The following is a 14,633-nucleotide window of genomic DNA, read 5'->3' on the forward strand; positions in this document are numbered from 1 at the left end:
GATACAATAAATCATGACATTCTATTCAAAAAATTAGAGAGGTATGGTATCAGAGGGGTTGGTTTGGACTGGGTGAGGAGCTACTTAAGTAACAGGCAACAATTTGTAAAAATTGGAGATCACACATCTGAGTATTTGCCCATAACATGTGGAGTACCGCAAGGGTCTGTCTTAGGTCCTAAACTGTTTATATTGTACATTAATGATTTATGTAATGTATCAAGTATAATGAAATGCATATTATTTGCTGATGATACAAACATCTTTTGCGCCGGGGACAATGCACAGCAGCTTATGGAAACAATCACAACCGAAATGAATAAATTAAAAAGGTGGTTTAACGTAAACAAATTGTCATTGAATTTGAGTAAAACAAAGATTATGTTATTTGGAAAATATAAGTCGAACCCTCAAGTTGAATTGAAAATTGACAACATAACCATAGAAAGAGTGTATGAAATAAAATTTCTGGGTGTGATTGTTGATCATAAAGTCTGCTGGAAACCGCATATTAATCATGTTAAAGCAAAAATAGCAAAGATTACTGCAATTTTGGGGAAATCAAGACACATTCTGGACTATAAATCACTACATACTCTGTATAATGCACTCATACTTCCATATTTGAGCTACTGTGTGGAGATATGGGGTAATACCTACAAATCTAACCTGCAGCCGTTATGCACATTACAAAAAAGAGCAATAAGAATTGTCAATAATACGGGATATCTTGAGCATACAAACGCATTATTCGTAAAAGCACACACTCTGAAATTCAATGATCTGGTTAAACACAAGACTGCACAAATTATGTATAAAGCAAGACATAACCTTCTTCCGGGTGAGGTACAAAATACGTTTATGGAAAGGCAGGGTGGGTATAACCTGAGAGGGGAAATGAATTTTAAGAGAGTAAATGTTAGAACAACTATGAAAAGTATGTGCATAACAGTCTGTGGGGTGAAATTGTGGAATGGTCTGGATAATGAACTCAAAAATAGCACCAACATAAAACTGTTTAAAGAATTATATAAAAACATGTTAATAAAAATATATGAGAATGAGGACAGGCAGACTATATAGGTGATGATGAAATTGAGAGTAAGTCTGTGACTGGTCTTCTTGTATTTAGTGTATAGTTATAGGTATGTGTATATGTATGTACTGTATATATGTATTGTATGTGTGTCTATATGCATAACATAAGTATCTGTATATATGATTTGATTTGGTCGATATTATACCATGTCGGTATGTTTTGATATGTTGGTATGTTTTCTTTTTTGTTTATTGCTTTTGTTTTCTTTTGTATATATAGTTTATTGTGGTGGAAAGTGACATTTGATTAGCGGTGGTATAGAGGGTTAGGATTGGATAAGTTATTACTTCTTCCTAATCCTTTCTGAACATTGTTATGTTATTGCCTTGTGGCTACGCTATTCTGTTTGTTTATGATGATGTTTTGATTATTGTATTTTTTTATTTAAAATTTTTATATCTTTCTTCTTTATTGTTCAGAATAAAGTAATCAATCAATCAATCAATCAAAACTGCTAATCCTAGAGGTTCACATACTTTTGCCACTCACAGATATGTAATATTGGATCATTTTCCTCAATAAATAAATGACCAAGTATAATATTTTGGTCTCATTTGTTTAACTGGGTTCTCTTTATCTACTTTTAGGACTTGTGTGAAAATCTGATGTTTTAGGTCATATTTATGCAGAAATATAGAAAATTCTAAAGGGGTCACAAACTTTCAAGCACCACTGTAAGCGGTTTTCCATCAAAGTGGAAAGAATCCTGATCTGTGGTTCGAGAGAAACCCAACATCCTCACTGACCCTGTGACCCCTCTAAGCTGAAGGCTGTGGGAATTCAGGAACGCTGCTGTATTAACACCTCTGACCTGAACTCCTCTCACCTGGAAAGGGTTAACTTAATGTTTATTTTCAATAAAGCACAGACGTGACAAAAAAAAATGTAGATTTAATAGAATTATTTTGACAGAAGGTTGAAGGTCAGACTGAGACTCGGATCTTTACTCCGAGTTTGTTTCTGGCTTGTTTTCCGTCGCTGCTGCAGCTTCTAGTTTCATTAGTTTCTTCGTTCTCGGATCCACATAGGGCCCGACAGACAGCGGCACTCGCACTGTGTCCAAGCCGTTCACCTGCACACACACACACACACACACGTTACTGTAACCACCTCAATTAATGAGTAATAAATAAACACCCCCCCCCCCCCTACTGGGTTTAAACTCCTCACCGTGACGTCACACCAGAAATCTCCAAACTGTGTGATCGGCTCATCAGGTAACGTCAGAGCGTGGGGAGGGACGACCACGCCCAGCTACACACACACACAGAGCATTCATTGTTATGACTTTAACAAGAACATTAACGATAAGAGAATTTAATTTTAACAACACAAAGACCGTTTAGACAAAACTGAAATGTCCTGTTTCTCACTTTTCGCAAAAAATGTCTGCAAACGATTTCCTTGGTGAGGAGGAACTGCTGCTGAGCGGCGGGTCGGATCCCAACCTCCAGAGGGGACTTTTTCAGGAATTCAACCGTCTGGGGAGGAGGAACAACAGATTTCAGAAAATATTGTATTTATGTCATTAGTTTATTATGAAGCTGGAGTGTGTTTGTATATTTCTCGAGTTTGTTTTTTAAAAACTATTGCTTTTGTAACACAAAGGCTAATTATACAAAATAACAGCAAATAAAAAAAAATACAGACAAGTTATAATATAAATCCATAGATATGGACAAAGAAAAAATAAAGGAATTTATAATTCTGAATAATTAATAAAAATGTATTCCTGAATAAAAAAAACAATGTTTTTAATGTAAAACTAAATTACTGTTTTTGCCAAATGAGTGATTTTGTTTTTTAAGAGAAAATTCTTTTTGAAACTCGGAGAAGCAACAAGGAGCTCAGTTTATTTTGGAAATTTGAGAAAAACCTCCTACAAATTTATATATCAGCAATATATAAAATATAAAAATATGTAAATGTAAATTAATGTGGTTAACAGTATAATTATTTTATTTATTTGTGAAATTCTGCACTCTGAGACGTTGCTGTGAGATTTAGTTTGAGGTTTTGTGGCAGGAAACGTGTGTGTGTGTCCCCTTACGAGCTGTCCCGTCCTCGTCTGGATTCTGTCCTCTTTCTTCCCCTCTCGCAGTAACTGATGAAGTGGAGAGGGTTAATAACTCATTATCATCTCATGAATAAATTAAACGCAGGTGCTGATGATCAGGTGTGTGATCCTTCACCATGGTAACGGTTTATATTCCTGATTTGATGGAACAGAATCGATCCTGATATTATGGATGTTTTGTTTTATATTCAGGGAATTGTCCTAAAAGCCGTGCCGTTATTTGAGAGAGAGAGAGAGAGAGAGAGAGAGAGAGAGAGAGAGAGAAGGGTGGAGTTCTGTTTGACGTGTAAAGTGTGTGTTAGACGGGACTGAAGCAGGTGAGACGGAGCTCAGGTAAACGTGCAGGAGGCCGGTTCGGTTTGATCAGTGCTGAGGATTAAAATATGACCTGGTGATCAGAGTGAAAGTTTCTCAGTCTGTAGGTGAACCTGAACATCAGCACACTGTGCTTTTAAAGATAAATATGAAAAGTTTTACGCGTCTCTCCTCAGCGAACAGCTGCTTGTTCTCAGGTGAAGGATAAACAGCCAGACCTTCAGCCAGCAGCTTGTTCCGTCCCACAGACTTTTTCACAAACACCGTGTCCCCTCGGCCGCCCAGCTCTGTGTCAAACACACACACACACACACACACACACACACACACACACACACACACACACACACACACACACTCACCTCTGATTTCAGCTTCATGCTCACACTAAACCTTTAACCTCAGCTCTTTAATACACACCCAAGTTTTAGGATGGGGCGTGTGTGTGTGTGCGTGTGTGTGTTGGAGGATCTGTGAGTGCTGTACGTACTGGGGACGGTCTGCGTGAGCAGCAGCTCCATTTTATCCTTCATGTTGTGCTTCGTGTCCTCCACTAAGCGATAAACCCTGTGACGGCGAGGGTAGAGTCTTGGGGGACTGCCTTCCTTCGACAGGGGGACCTGCCACCAGCGCTCCACAATCACTGTGTTCTGACACACACACACACACACACACACACACACACACACACACACACAGAGTGAGTTTTTAACATGTATGGAAGGAGTCTCCAGTGTCAGCACTGAGCAGCAGTCAGAGGTGAAGTTTTCTGTCTTCAGCATGGACAGAATAAAGAGAAGAGAAAGCGAGAGTCTGGTGAAGGAATGACTTTAAAGCTGCTGTAGCGTCAGTGAGAGCAGGAACAAACTCATCTCAACATGAAACGTGACTAAAACTGAATCATAACTGCGACGCTGTTTGATTTGAATCCACTGTAAGGTCAGTAAGCGGTTGGGGTATCAGAGGAATAAAACACTTAATGTTTTAGGAAAATAATCAACATCACTCCATCTCACACTCCACTGTGACACCCTGTGTTTATTACTGATTATAAATGTTTATTATAAGTCGGGTTGACTAGAACGTAAGTCTGTGCACGTTAAAACTCTGAAGAGCCACAGTGAGTGAGATGAGAGATTAACCCTTTCAGGGACAGAGTTCACTCTGCTGGAGAGCAGATTCACTTCCGGTCCAAAACCGCACTCATTTAAAGTGAAACTGTAGAGATTAAAGTTCTGGAAGCGCAGTGACTGGGGTCAGGGGTCACTCTGTGAGAGGTGAATGGAGGTGGAGTGTCATGGAGTGATAAAGAGAAATATAATAATAATAATAATAATAATAATAATTGTAGCAGCCCTTGGATCCCAAAGAGAGTCTCGATAGATGCTTAAGGTTTCTTTTATTTTCGTTCGTAACAGCATCAACTTTAACCCATTTCGTCTTAGCCTAATAGCACCGTGAAAACTGTATCAAGACAAACAAACAATAAACATCTTAGCATCTAGTTTCCACAAGTACAAACTTCTCATTATGTGAAAGCAACAATCATACACACAACCACGTTTCATACATACACAGATATGACTTATAAACTATGACTAAATAAACATACCTCGCTGTGCTCACCAAGGAATGCAAAGAAAAATGTATAATATGATAATCTTCTGTCGTTAAAACAGACATCAAAATGAGCTTTTCTTGTGTAAATAAAATACAAAAAACTTGGAGATAAAACTCATGCGGCTTAGGCCCAAACAAAGCAGCTTCCAGTCACTCCCACCTGCAGGCTACCTTTACAAACATCTCCCCCTTGTGCAAACTACGGGGTCACCCACAGGACTAAATTCAGTACTATGAGCACACATTTCCTGTTTCCTGTGTGCGGTGCTCGTTCGCTGGTGTGTGTGGTGCTCGGCTTCGGACTATATTTCTAAGTTAATTTGACTACTGATTCTCGACTAGTGATTTTGGATTTCGGCCAGTGGACAGTGCCTGGTTTATGACGCTGATTTGGAACTGGACTTGCACGATAGTTGGCTAGTTTGCAAACTAACTAGCCGGTGGCTAGGCAAACAGCTGCAAACATCTGACCCGGCGTTGGGCAGCGTTACCTAGCAGCAGCATGCCGCCAAAGAGGACAATGACAGCAGAGGAGGGCGAGGAACTCAAGACGACCCTGGAGTTTTTGGCTAAGGAGATTTCTGCTGTTAAACAGCAGCAGAAAGGCATCCTGGAGCTGGTGGAGGTGGTGAAGGCTCTCCGGATCCAGAACGCCGAGAAAGACCAGCGTCTGGCGGAACTGGAGAACAGAGTGGCGGATCTGGAGCAGTACTCCAGGATCAAGGATGTGATTATCACCGGGCTCTGCATTAAACCCCGGTCATATGCCCGGGCAGTGACCACTGACAACGGGGTGGAGCCCGGTGAGCAGGATGACCGATCGACAGAGCAACAGGTGGCTGCTTTCCTCCACTCAAAGGGCGTTGAAGTGGATTTAAACACCGTGGAGGCAAGCCATACTTTGCCCCGGAGAAATGACAGAAATACACTGGCTGTAAACATGAGATTCATAAACAGAAAATACAAGACTGCATTGCTGAAACTGGGAAGGAAATTGAAAGGGACAGACATCTTCATAAATGAGCATCTTATAAAACAAAACTCTGACATCGCAAGAAAGGCACGCAACTTGAAAAGACAGGGAAAGATTCAAAGCACATGGACCAATAATTGTAAAATATTCATTAAGCTTAACGGGACGCCAGAGCAAGCCAAGGTTGTGGTCATCAAGACCATGGAGGAGCTGGACAGGTACCAATAATCAATCAATCAAGTTTATTTGTACAGCGCTTTTAACAATAAACATTGTCGCTAAGCAGCTTTACAGAATTTGAACGACTTAAAACATGAGCTAATTTTATCCCTAATCTATCCCCAATGAGCAAGCCTGTGGCGACGGTGGCAAGGAAAAACTCCCTCAGACGACATGAGGAAGAAACCTCGAGAGGAACCAGACTCAAAAGGGAACCCATCCTCATTTGGGCAACAACAGACAGCCTGACTATAATATTAACAGTTTTAACAGGTATAACCCTCAACTGTCCTCATGGGGGCGTCCTTCACAGGAGTGGGGCGATAAAACTCCGACCAGACACAGGGCACCAGGATGGATCAAGCAGGTCCGAGGGGCAGAAGAGGCCAGCATCTCAATCCCAGGATCAACATGTAAATCACCATAAACCGGACTGTAAGGAGTATGATGAATTATTTACAACACACAACTATGACATCGTCGGAAATAACTCATTCACCTGCATCTGGAGTTAATGATGGCACATCTCAAAGGATTCCTGATCATAACAATATGGAGCTAAAAACCTTTCAATATTCCGATTATAATTTACTGGATATAGAAAACGATATAGATCCGGACAACAAATTCTTTTGCAATATTAATGACAACTGCTATTATTATACAAACGAACAATACAATCAGACCGTTAGAACTGACAACAAATTATCCATAATCCATTTCAGCAGCAGAAGCATGTATGCAAACTTTAATAACATTAAGGACTACGTAAGTCAGTTTACAAAACCGTTCAAAATTATTGCAGTATCAGAAACTTGGATCAACGCTGATAAGGGGATGGATTTTGAGATGGATGGATATGAACTCAACTATATAAACAGGAAGAGCAAAGGCGGAGGAGGTGTGGCTGTATATGTGGACAAAAATTTAGATTATAGGATATTGGAAAATATCTCAACTGCAACTGACGATCTGTTAGAATTATAACTATTGAAATCTGTACAGAAAAAAACAAAAATGTAATAATCAGCTGTATATATAGAACACCAGGTTCTAGTATGGACTTATTCAAGGACTGGATCGAGGCGTCTTTTTCGAGGATGAATCAGAAAGGTATTTTCATCTGTGGTGATTTTAATATTGATTTTTTAAATCCTAAGAAGCATAAAATGACTGACGAATTCATTAATACACTGTATAGTATGAGCCTTTATCCAAAAATCACCAAACCCAGCAGAATCACATCATAGAGTTCCACATTAATCGACAACATATTCACTAATGACATTGAAAACAATACTGTGAGCGGATTATTTATCATTGACATCAGTGACCACCTACCAGTTTTTACAGTTTATGACGGCAATTTTAAAGGAAATCATCCAGATACAAGACCAACATATAGACGACTGAGGACAGAGGAAAACATGAATGCATTTAAGAATGACTTGCAAAATTGGGACGCTATATACAAGAATAATGATATTGACAATGCATATGAAACATTTCTGAGGATATTTACATCACTGTATCACAAAAATTGTTCAATTAAACAATATAGCAGGAAACATAAATACACGGATCGACCATGGATCACCAAGGGATTACAAAATGCCTGTAAAAAGAAAAATACGCTGTATAGAGAATTCATAAAACAGAAAACTAAAAAGGCAGAGAATAAATATAAAAATAAGTTAACCAATATTATTAGAGCTAGCAGAAAGGAATACTACCATGAAATATTAAATAAAAACAAAAATAATATTAAAGGAATATGGGATTTATCAAATAATATAATCAAAAATGGCTCTAGACAATGTTACCCTCAGTACCTTATAGATAACAACATTAAGAAAGACAATATAGATTATATAGTTAATAGTTTTAATCATTTTTTTTTTTTGTAAGTGTTGGACCAAACCTGGCAGAAAAAAATCCCTGATCCATCGTCATCGCAGGATTGGAATGATAATCTTATAGATAGAAATCAAAGCTCAGTGTTCCTCACAGCAGTGGAAGAAAAAGAAATAATCGATATTGTAAAAAACTGCAAACATAAAACATCTACTGATTGTGATAACATTGATATGAAAATTGTGATTGAGGGAATTTCAAAACCATTAACTTTCATCTGTAACTTTCCATTCCAAACCGGCAAATTTCCAAACAAAATGAAAATAGCTAAAGTTGTGCCGCTGTATGAAACTGGGGATAGACACCACTACACAAACTACAGGCCTGTTTCTTTATTACCACAATTCTCAAAAATTCTAGAAAAAATATTCAACAACAGATTAGACAAATTCCTGGATAAGCATAAATTACTCTCTGACAGTCAATAGGCAGATTCTACCGTAACTGGATCCATTAACCACTTGCCCACAAAATAAGAAATTTTTCTTGTCCTTTTTTCAGTGAGGTAATATTTTCAAGATTGAAAACATGGTATTTGGTCTTCTAAAACAGCACGTCATTTAAAAATACACTGAGTACATCAATAAAAGATTTTTAAAGAATAAAGTTCTATTTCTTTGACATATCTGACAGACATAACTCCCATTTTAAAAATCCCTTTCATTATCCCTGTTGCTATCGTCAGTGAATTTCTGTCAGATGACCTGACGATAGACTCAGACCCCGTCCACACGTAGCCGGGTATCTGCTAAATCGAAGATATTTTTCTACGTTTTGGCCTGTCATCCACATGAAAACATATCAAAAACGAATATTTAAAAAAACTCCGGGCAAAGTGAAGATTTTTGAAAACTCTGTGTATGCCTTTTCGTGTAGACGGAGATAACCGGAGTTTTGCGTTTTAGAACGTCACAATCTGCGCCAAAAAAATGACAACAAATCTGCCCTGACGTCAAACGTGCGACCTTTGTTTACTGCAGAAGCCAGATTAAGCATGGACAAAGAGTAATGGATTGGAGTAGTGCCTTGAAAGCGTTAATTATTGTGCAGATGCTATTTACATGTTTAATTTTAGAAGCCCAACTACTGACAAGATTCCCAATCAACGTTTTCTTGCGTCTTTTGAAGTTTATACTCCAAAATTGTGTTTAGAAGCAATTCTGTCTCCGAGTCTGTCCAGACGAACGAGCTTGGCGCCATGTTTTATGTTTAGGCAGAAGTGACACCAACAGAGGGCTATTCTGATGTGATTGGGGGTAGGATTTGGGGAAATAATGCCATCTACAGGTTTGGAATGCTTATGAATGTGATTGAAAACGCAGATGTTCGGTTATGTGTGGAAGGGATTTTTTTCGAAGACGAGGTGGTGTGGATAAAACATTTTTATAAACGGAGGGGGGGAAAATGTTCGGTTTTAAAAATACCCAGCTACGTGTGTACATGGCCTCAGCCATTATGGATCTTTGGTAGTTATCGTGTGGAAGCAGGCTTTATCATTTTTGGGTGTCAACAGATAGAGTTGAAATAGATTAACAGCGAAAAAACTATTTCGTTCACGAGAGAAGCCCACAGTTATTTTTAAAAAATGCTATCGTCAGTCTGTCAGTCAAATGCACCTGACGATAGCAAAATTCAAGCCCTCGCCACGCACATGTTGACTGACGCAAATGCCGCTTTTCCACTACAAACGCGGCTGAGCCGTGCCGAGTCGAGCTGAGTCGAGCTGAGCGGGGCTGTTGGAGTTGCATTTCGACTACAACCGCGCTGAACCGTGCTGGCTGGAAGTGGGTGGACACATTGGGTGGAGTTAGCGAAAGTGGGTGGACGTCACGTGATGTCGTTAAGCAGCGCAAACAGTGACATCAGTGACAGTGGCGGAACAAGTCAGAGCCGGGCCGGGGGCGGGGCAAATGACCGGGCCCTTTATTAAAGCTTATCATAACATCATTTTAGGCTACAAAATGTCCGCAACTGCGGTGTTTACCAATTTCAACACTACCGGGTGCAACTATGTTATTTAGTACATCAAGTCCTTCAAACGAACATGTAACTCAGAAACAAAAAACATTAGGATACTGTACATGGCTCATAATAAAACATCAATAGCCTATACTGCGCGCATTATTTGAAGGGCATATGAATGAGCGCTCAGAGGTTGCAACGGTGACAGGAAGAGTCAGAAATAAAAGGAGGGCGGTGCAAACCTCACTGAATGCACTGTGTTTACCAATTTCAACACTACGGGGTGCAACTATGTTATTTTGTACATTAAGTCCTTCAAACGAACATGTAACTCAGAAACAAAAAAACATTAGGCGACATACTGTACATGGCTCATAATAAAACATCAATAGCCTACTGCGCGCATTATTTGAAGGGCATACGACGAGCCTTGCGCTCCGCGAACTCGTCCACGATGCTCTGTCTGTCACTGATTCAGTGAGCTTTTAAGCGGTAGTCTCACGACCCGAATAGTAAACAATAAACATGGAGGACATGGAGTCATTAGTGTTGCTGGTCTTGGTGCTGTGGCTTTTTGTCACCGACAACGCGGACAGATACTGGCAAGAGCGTATAGATGAGGCGAGGCGCATAAGGCTTCAGAAATCCTCGTAATTCGTAATTATTCTTCTTCCGGGTTTGCGGTGTTTACAGATCCCAGCGCGCTCGCGGGGCGTGTGTGGGCATGTGAGGACACTCCTCCTCACCAATCAGTGCACAGGGGAGTGTCTGCTCACGCCCCCAGCCTCACTCGGCACGGCTTGGCTCGCTTCAGCCCCACTCCAAAACGGTGCGAGTTTTAGGGGCTAAGCAGGGCTGAAGCGAGCTGAGTCGTGCTGGTTTTTGGTAGTCGAAACGCGAGCCGTGTCGGGCTGAAGTGAGCTGAAGCGAGCTGAAGTGAGCTGAAAAAGGGTAGTGGAAAAGGGCCAAAAGAGGAAATTCTACTGCGCATGATTTTTGTGACAGCAGACATTTACTTCCGGGCAAGACTTGGAGTTCTGACAGCTAGATTTCATCAAATAAATCAAGGTAAGATTTTCAGTCAGCTATCCTGACGATAGAAATTTTTGACGATAGAAACATTGAGAATATATTTGTGCATTCATATTTAAATTTTTCTGGAGTAAAACTATCGTAAGTTGAGATAAATCAGAGCCACTTGCGACCCTTTCAGCCGACAGGCCATTTCAATGTGTTATTTCCCCGCGAAAGTGACACAGTCGTGTCTATTATCACTGTTCTGACAATTATTGTTGATATTTCAATTTTGAAAATAAATTTTATCTTTTTTATTTCAATATTTTATTTTATTATTTGGTTCTAGTGATGAGGTATTTAATATTATTACTAAATTTGTCAGATTAATAATGTAAGAAACAGTTTTTTGCTATTGTCATCTAGAGTGTCTGTCAGAATATGATGGTAGACGTTAGTTTGTCTGTCAGATTTTGATGATAGAAACCGATGTGTTTCTATTGTCATTTAGCATGTCTGTCATGTCAGGCTTTTATTAATTAGTTACCAGGACTACTGTCCTAAAATTTACTGTGAATGTCCAAGACCCCAAATGCTACTAGAAAAACTTAATAGAATGATCAAAATAATCAATTCAGCAATTTAAGGAGATGGGACTTAACTGGCCTCTGTTATGGTAGAATCTGCCAATACGGATTTAGATCAAACAGTTCAACAGCACTGGCATTAATGGAATCAGTTGAGGAAATCACTAACGCTATAGATCACAAACAGTACGCAATTGGAATATTCATCGACCTCAAGAAAGCTTTCGACACAATCAATCATGACATATTAATCAATAAACTGGAACGGTATGGGATCGGGGGATAGTTTTGCACTGGGTGAAAAGTTATTTAAGGGACAGGAGACAGTTTGTGAAGTTGGGAGACTACACTTCCTCATACTTGGACATTGCTTGTGGTGTCCCTCAGGGGTCAGTATTGGGTCCAAAACTGTTCATTCTCTACATAAATGATATCTGCAAAGTTTCCAAGTTATTAAAATTAGTTTTATTTGCAGATGACACAAATATTTTTTGTTCAGGGGGGAATTTACAGGATCTTCTGGGGATGATCACTGCAGAACTGTCTAAATTAAAGAAGTGGTTCGACAGGAACAAATTATCTTTAAACCTTAATAAAACTAAATTAAATGTTATTTGGGAATTGTAAAAGGAATACTCAAGCACTAATACAGGTAGCTGGGGTTGATATTGTAAGGGTATATGAAAATTAATTTCTTGGTGTAATTGTGGACGATAAAATAACATGGAAATCCCACATAAAACACAGAGTACAAACCAAACTGTCACGGAGCATTTCAGTACTGAGTAAGGCAAAACACTTCCTGGACCACAAATCACTCCACTTTCTTTACAGCTCACTAATATTATCATACTTAAATTACTGTGTAGAGATTTGGGGTAATACTTATAAATGTACATTACAACCACTGATTATACTGCAGAAAAGAGCCATAAGGACAATTCATAACACTGGTTACAGAGAACATACTAATCCTTTATTCTTAAAATCAAAAATACTAAAACTCACAGATCTGGTGCATTTTCAAACAGCACAAATCATGTACAGAACAATAAACAACCGACTTCCAGTCAACATTCAAAAACTGGTTTTTTTACAGAAAGAGGGGGGGATATAATTTGAGGGGGGAAATGAACTTTAAACATCTTTTTGCTCGCACAACCTTAAAAACACATTGCATCTCAGTATGTGGAGTGAAATTGTGGAACAGACTGTCGGGGGGCTGAAGCAATGTCCAAGCATGAGTGTATATTCAAACCGCGGGACAAACACATGGGATTCACTCGGGACAGGGAGGAAGAAGGGTGGGACGAGCACTAGGGCTTTTTGCACATATTTTTATTTACTTTGTTTATTTTGTTTATTTTCTATTTTGTTGGTACAGGCAAATATGTTTAATTACTTGTGCTCAGGAGTATGTGATTTTAAAATAGTAAATAAAAATAATAATAACAATAAAGATAAATAAATAATATACACACACAGGAAGTAAATAGTAAATAGTATTAATTAATTGGAAAGGGGGAAGGATTAAATAAGCTAATGCTTCTTCCTACTCCTTTTCAAACATGTTAAGTTAATATTGTTTCCATTGTTTTTAACTGAATTAAGTGTTTTTATTTGTTCTTTTGTTTTTTGTGTTTTTCTCTTCTGTTTTCTACTACTCTGACATGTTTGAAATAAAGCCTTCATTCATTCATTCACTCACACACTATTCAATCACAAATTCACATGCAAATCGGATCAAAACGTACAAAAATAGAAATATTAGTGAATAAGTTAGAAAATAAATTAGACATTTATATGTTGTTTTTCCCAGGCAAAATGACAAAACGCATACAAGGACAATGGTGGTCCTTTACAATAATAATAATAATAATAATAATAATAATAATAATAATATGATGATGATAATATCATGATGGTGATATGATGTGATGATGAGATGGTGATGATGTGATGATGGTGATAAGATGTGATGATATTATGATGATGTGATGACGATGATGTGATGGTGAGATGATGATGTGATGGTGGTGATGATGACGTGATGGTGATGTGATGATGGTGATATGATGTGATGATGTGATGGTGATGTGATAGTGATGATGTGATGGTGAGATGATGTGATGGTGAGATGATGTGATAGTGATGATGTGATGGTGATGATGATATGATGTGATGGTGGTGATGATGTGATGGTGAGATGATGTGATGGTGAGATGATGTGATGGTGATGATGATATGATGTGATGGTGGTGATGATGTGATGGTGGTGTGATGATGATGGTGATATGATGTGATGATGTGATATGATGGTGATATGATGTGATGATAGTGATGTGATGGTGATGATGGTGTGATGATGATGAGATGATATTATGATGATGAGCTGTTACCCTGCATGGTGTGCAGCTGAAGCTCTGACTCCGGCCTGAACTCCACACACCGGCAAGGACAAACCGAGCAGGCGCGCGCGCGAACATCACCAACAACACACACGAGGCGATGATAAACTAGCGCGAGTAAAACCGGGCGCGGTGTTTAAAACATATTTAACGGTTTAAATTAATTTAATCCTCATTAATCGTGTTTATGTTCACGCGCCATGTGAATATGTTGAAGCTCCTCAGCGGCTGCTTCCGCCTCCTCCTCTTCTTCTCCTTCACTCTGTAGTTGAATCGCTGTGCGCGCGCTCAGTACTGCCCTCTAGCGGCCGCCGCTTTGTAGCAGTTCATTCCAGGGATGGACTTTTTTTCTCCTGGAGATTTTAATCACTTGTTTTTTAATCTTTTGTTGTAGTTTTTCATCATTTATATACCTTTTTAAATAAATAATGTAAGATTTGTGCTT

At 39.0% G+C, this 14,633-nt stretch overlaps 1 protein-coding gene across 1 annotated transcript; it reads right to left on the minus strand.

Moving 5' to 3' along the window:
• Positions 1 to 1,970: 1,970 nt before the first annotated feature.
• mrpl9 (mitochondrial ribosomal protein L9) lies at positions 1,971 to 14,441 on the minus strand. The gene is made up of 7 exons (XM_060942386.1): positions 14,180 to 14,441; positions 3,982 to 4,141; positions 3,654 to 3,778; positions 3,150 to 3,203; positions 2,473 to 2,580; positions 2,270 to 2,353; positions 1,971 to 2,171 (listed from the first exon to the last, which is right to left on the minus strand). The coding sequence occupies exons 1-7, from the start codon at positions 14,264 to 14,266 to the stop codon at positions 2,043 to 2,045; spliced, it is 747 nt and encodes a 248-aa protein (XP_060798369.1). The 5' UTR covers positions 14,267 to 14,441; the 3' UTR covers positions 1,971 to 2,042.
• Between the last annotated feature and the right edge of the window lie 192 nt (positions 14,442 to 14,633).

Source organism: Neoarius graeffei, chromosome 16 (genome assembly GCF_027579695.1).
Source record: "Neoarius graeffei isolate fNeoGra1 chromosome 16, fNeoGra1.pri, whole genome shotgun sequence".
Taxonomy (NCBI): Eukaryota; Metazoa; Chordata; class Actinopteri; order Siluriformes; family Ariidae; genus Neoarius; species Neoarius graeffei.

Excerpts from the sequence above, each read along its gene's own strand:
- mrpl9 (XM_060942386.1), bottom strand. The coding sequence starts at position 14,266 with ATGTTCGCGCGCGCGCCTGCTCGGTTTGTCCTTGCCGGTGTGTGGAGT. Across the intron at positions 3,779-3,981 it reads GCTCACGCAGACCGTCCCCA|AGCTGGGCGGCCGAGGGGAC; the intron begins GTACGTACAGCA and ends TGTTTGACACAG. Across the intron at positions 2,354-2,472 it reads GCAGACATTTTTTGCGAAAA|CTGGGCGTGGTCGTCCCTCC; the intron begins GTGAGAAACAGG and ends GTGTGTGTGTAG.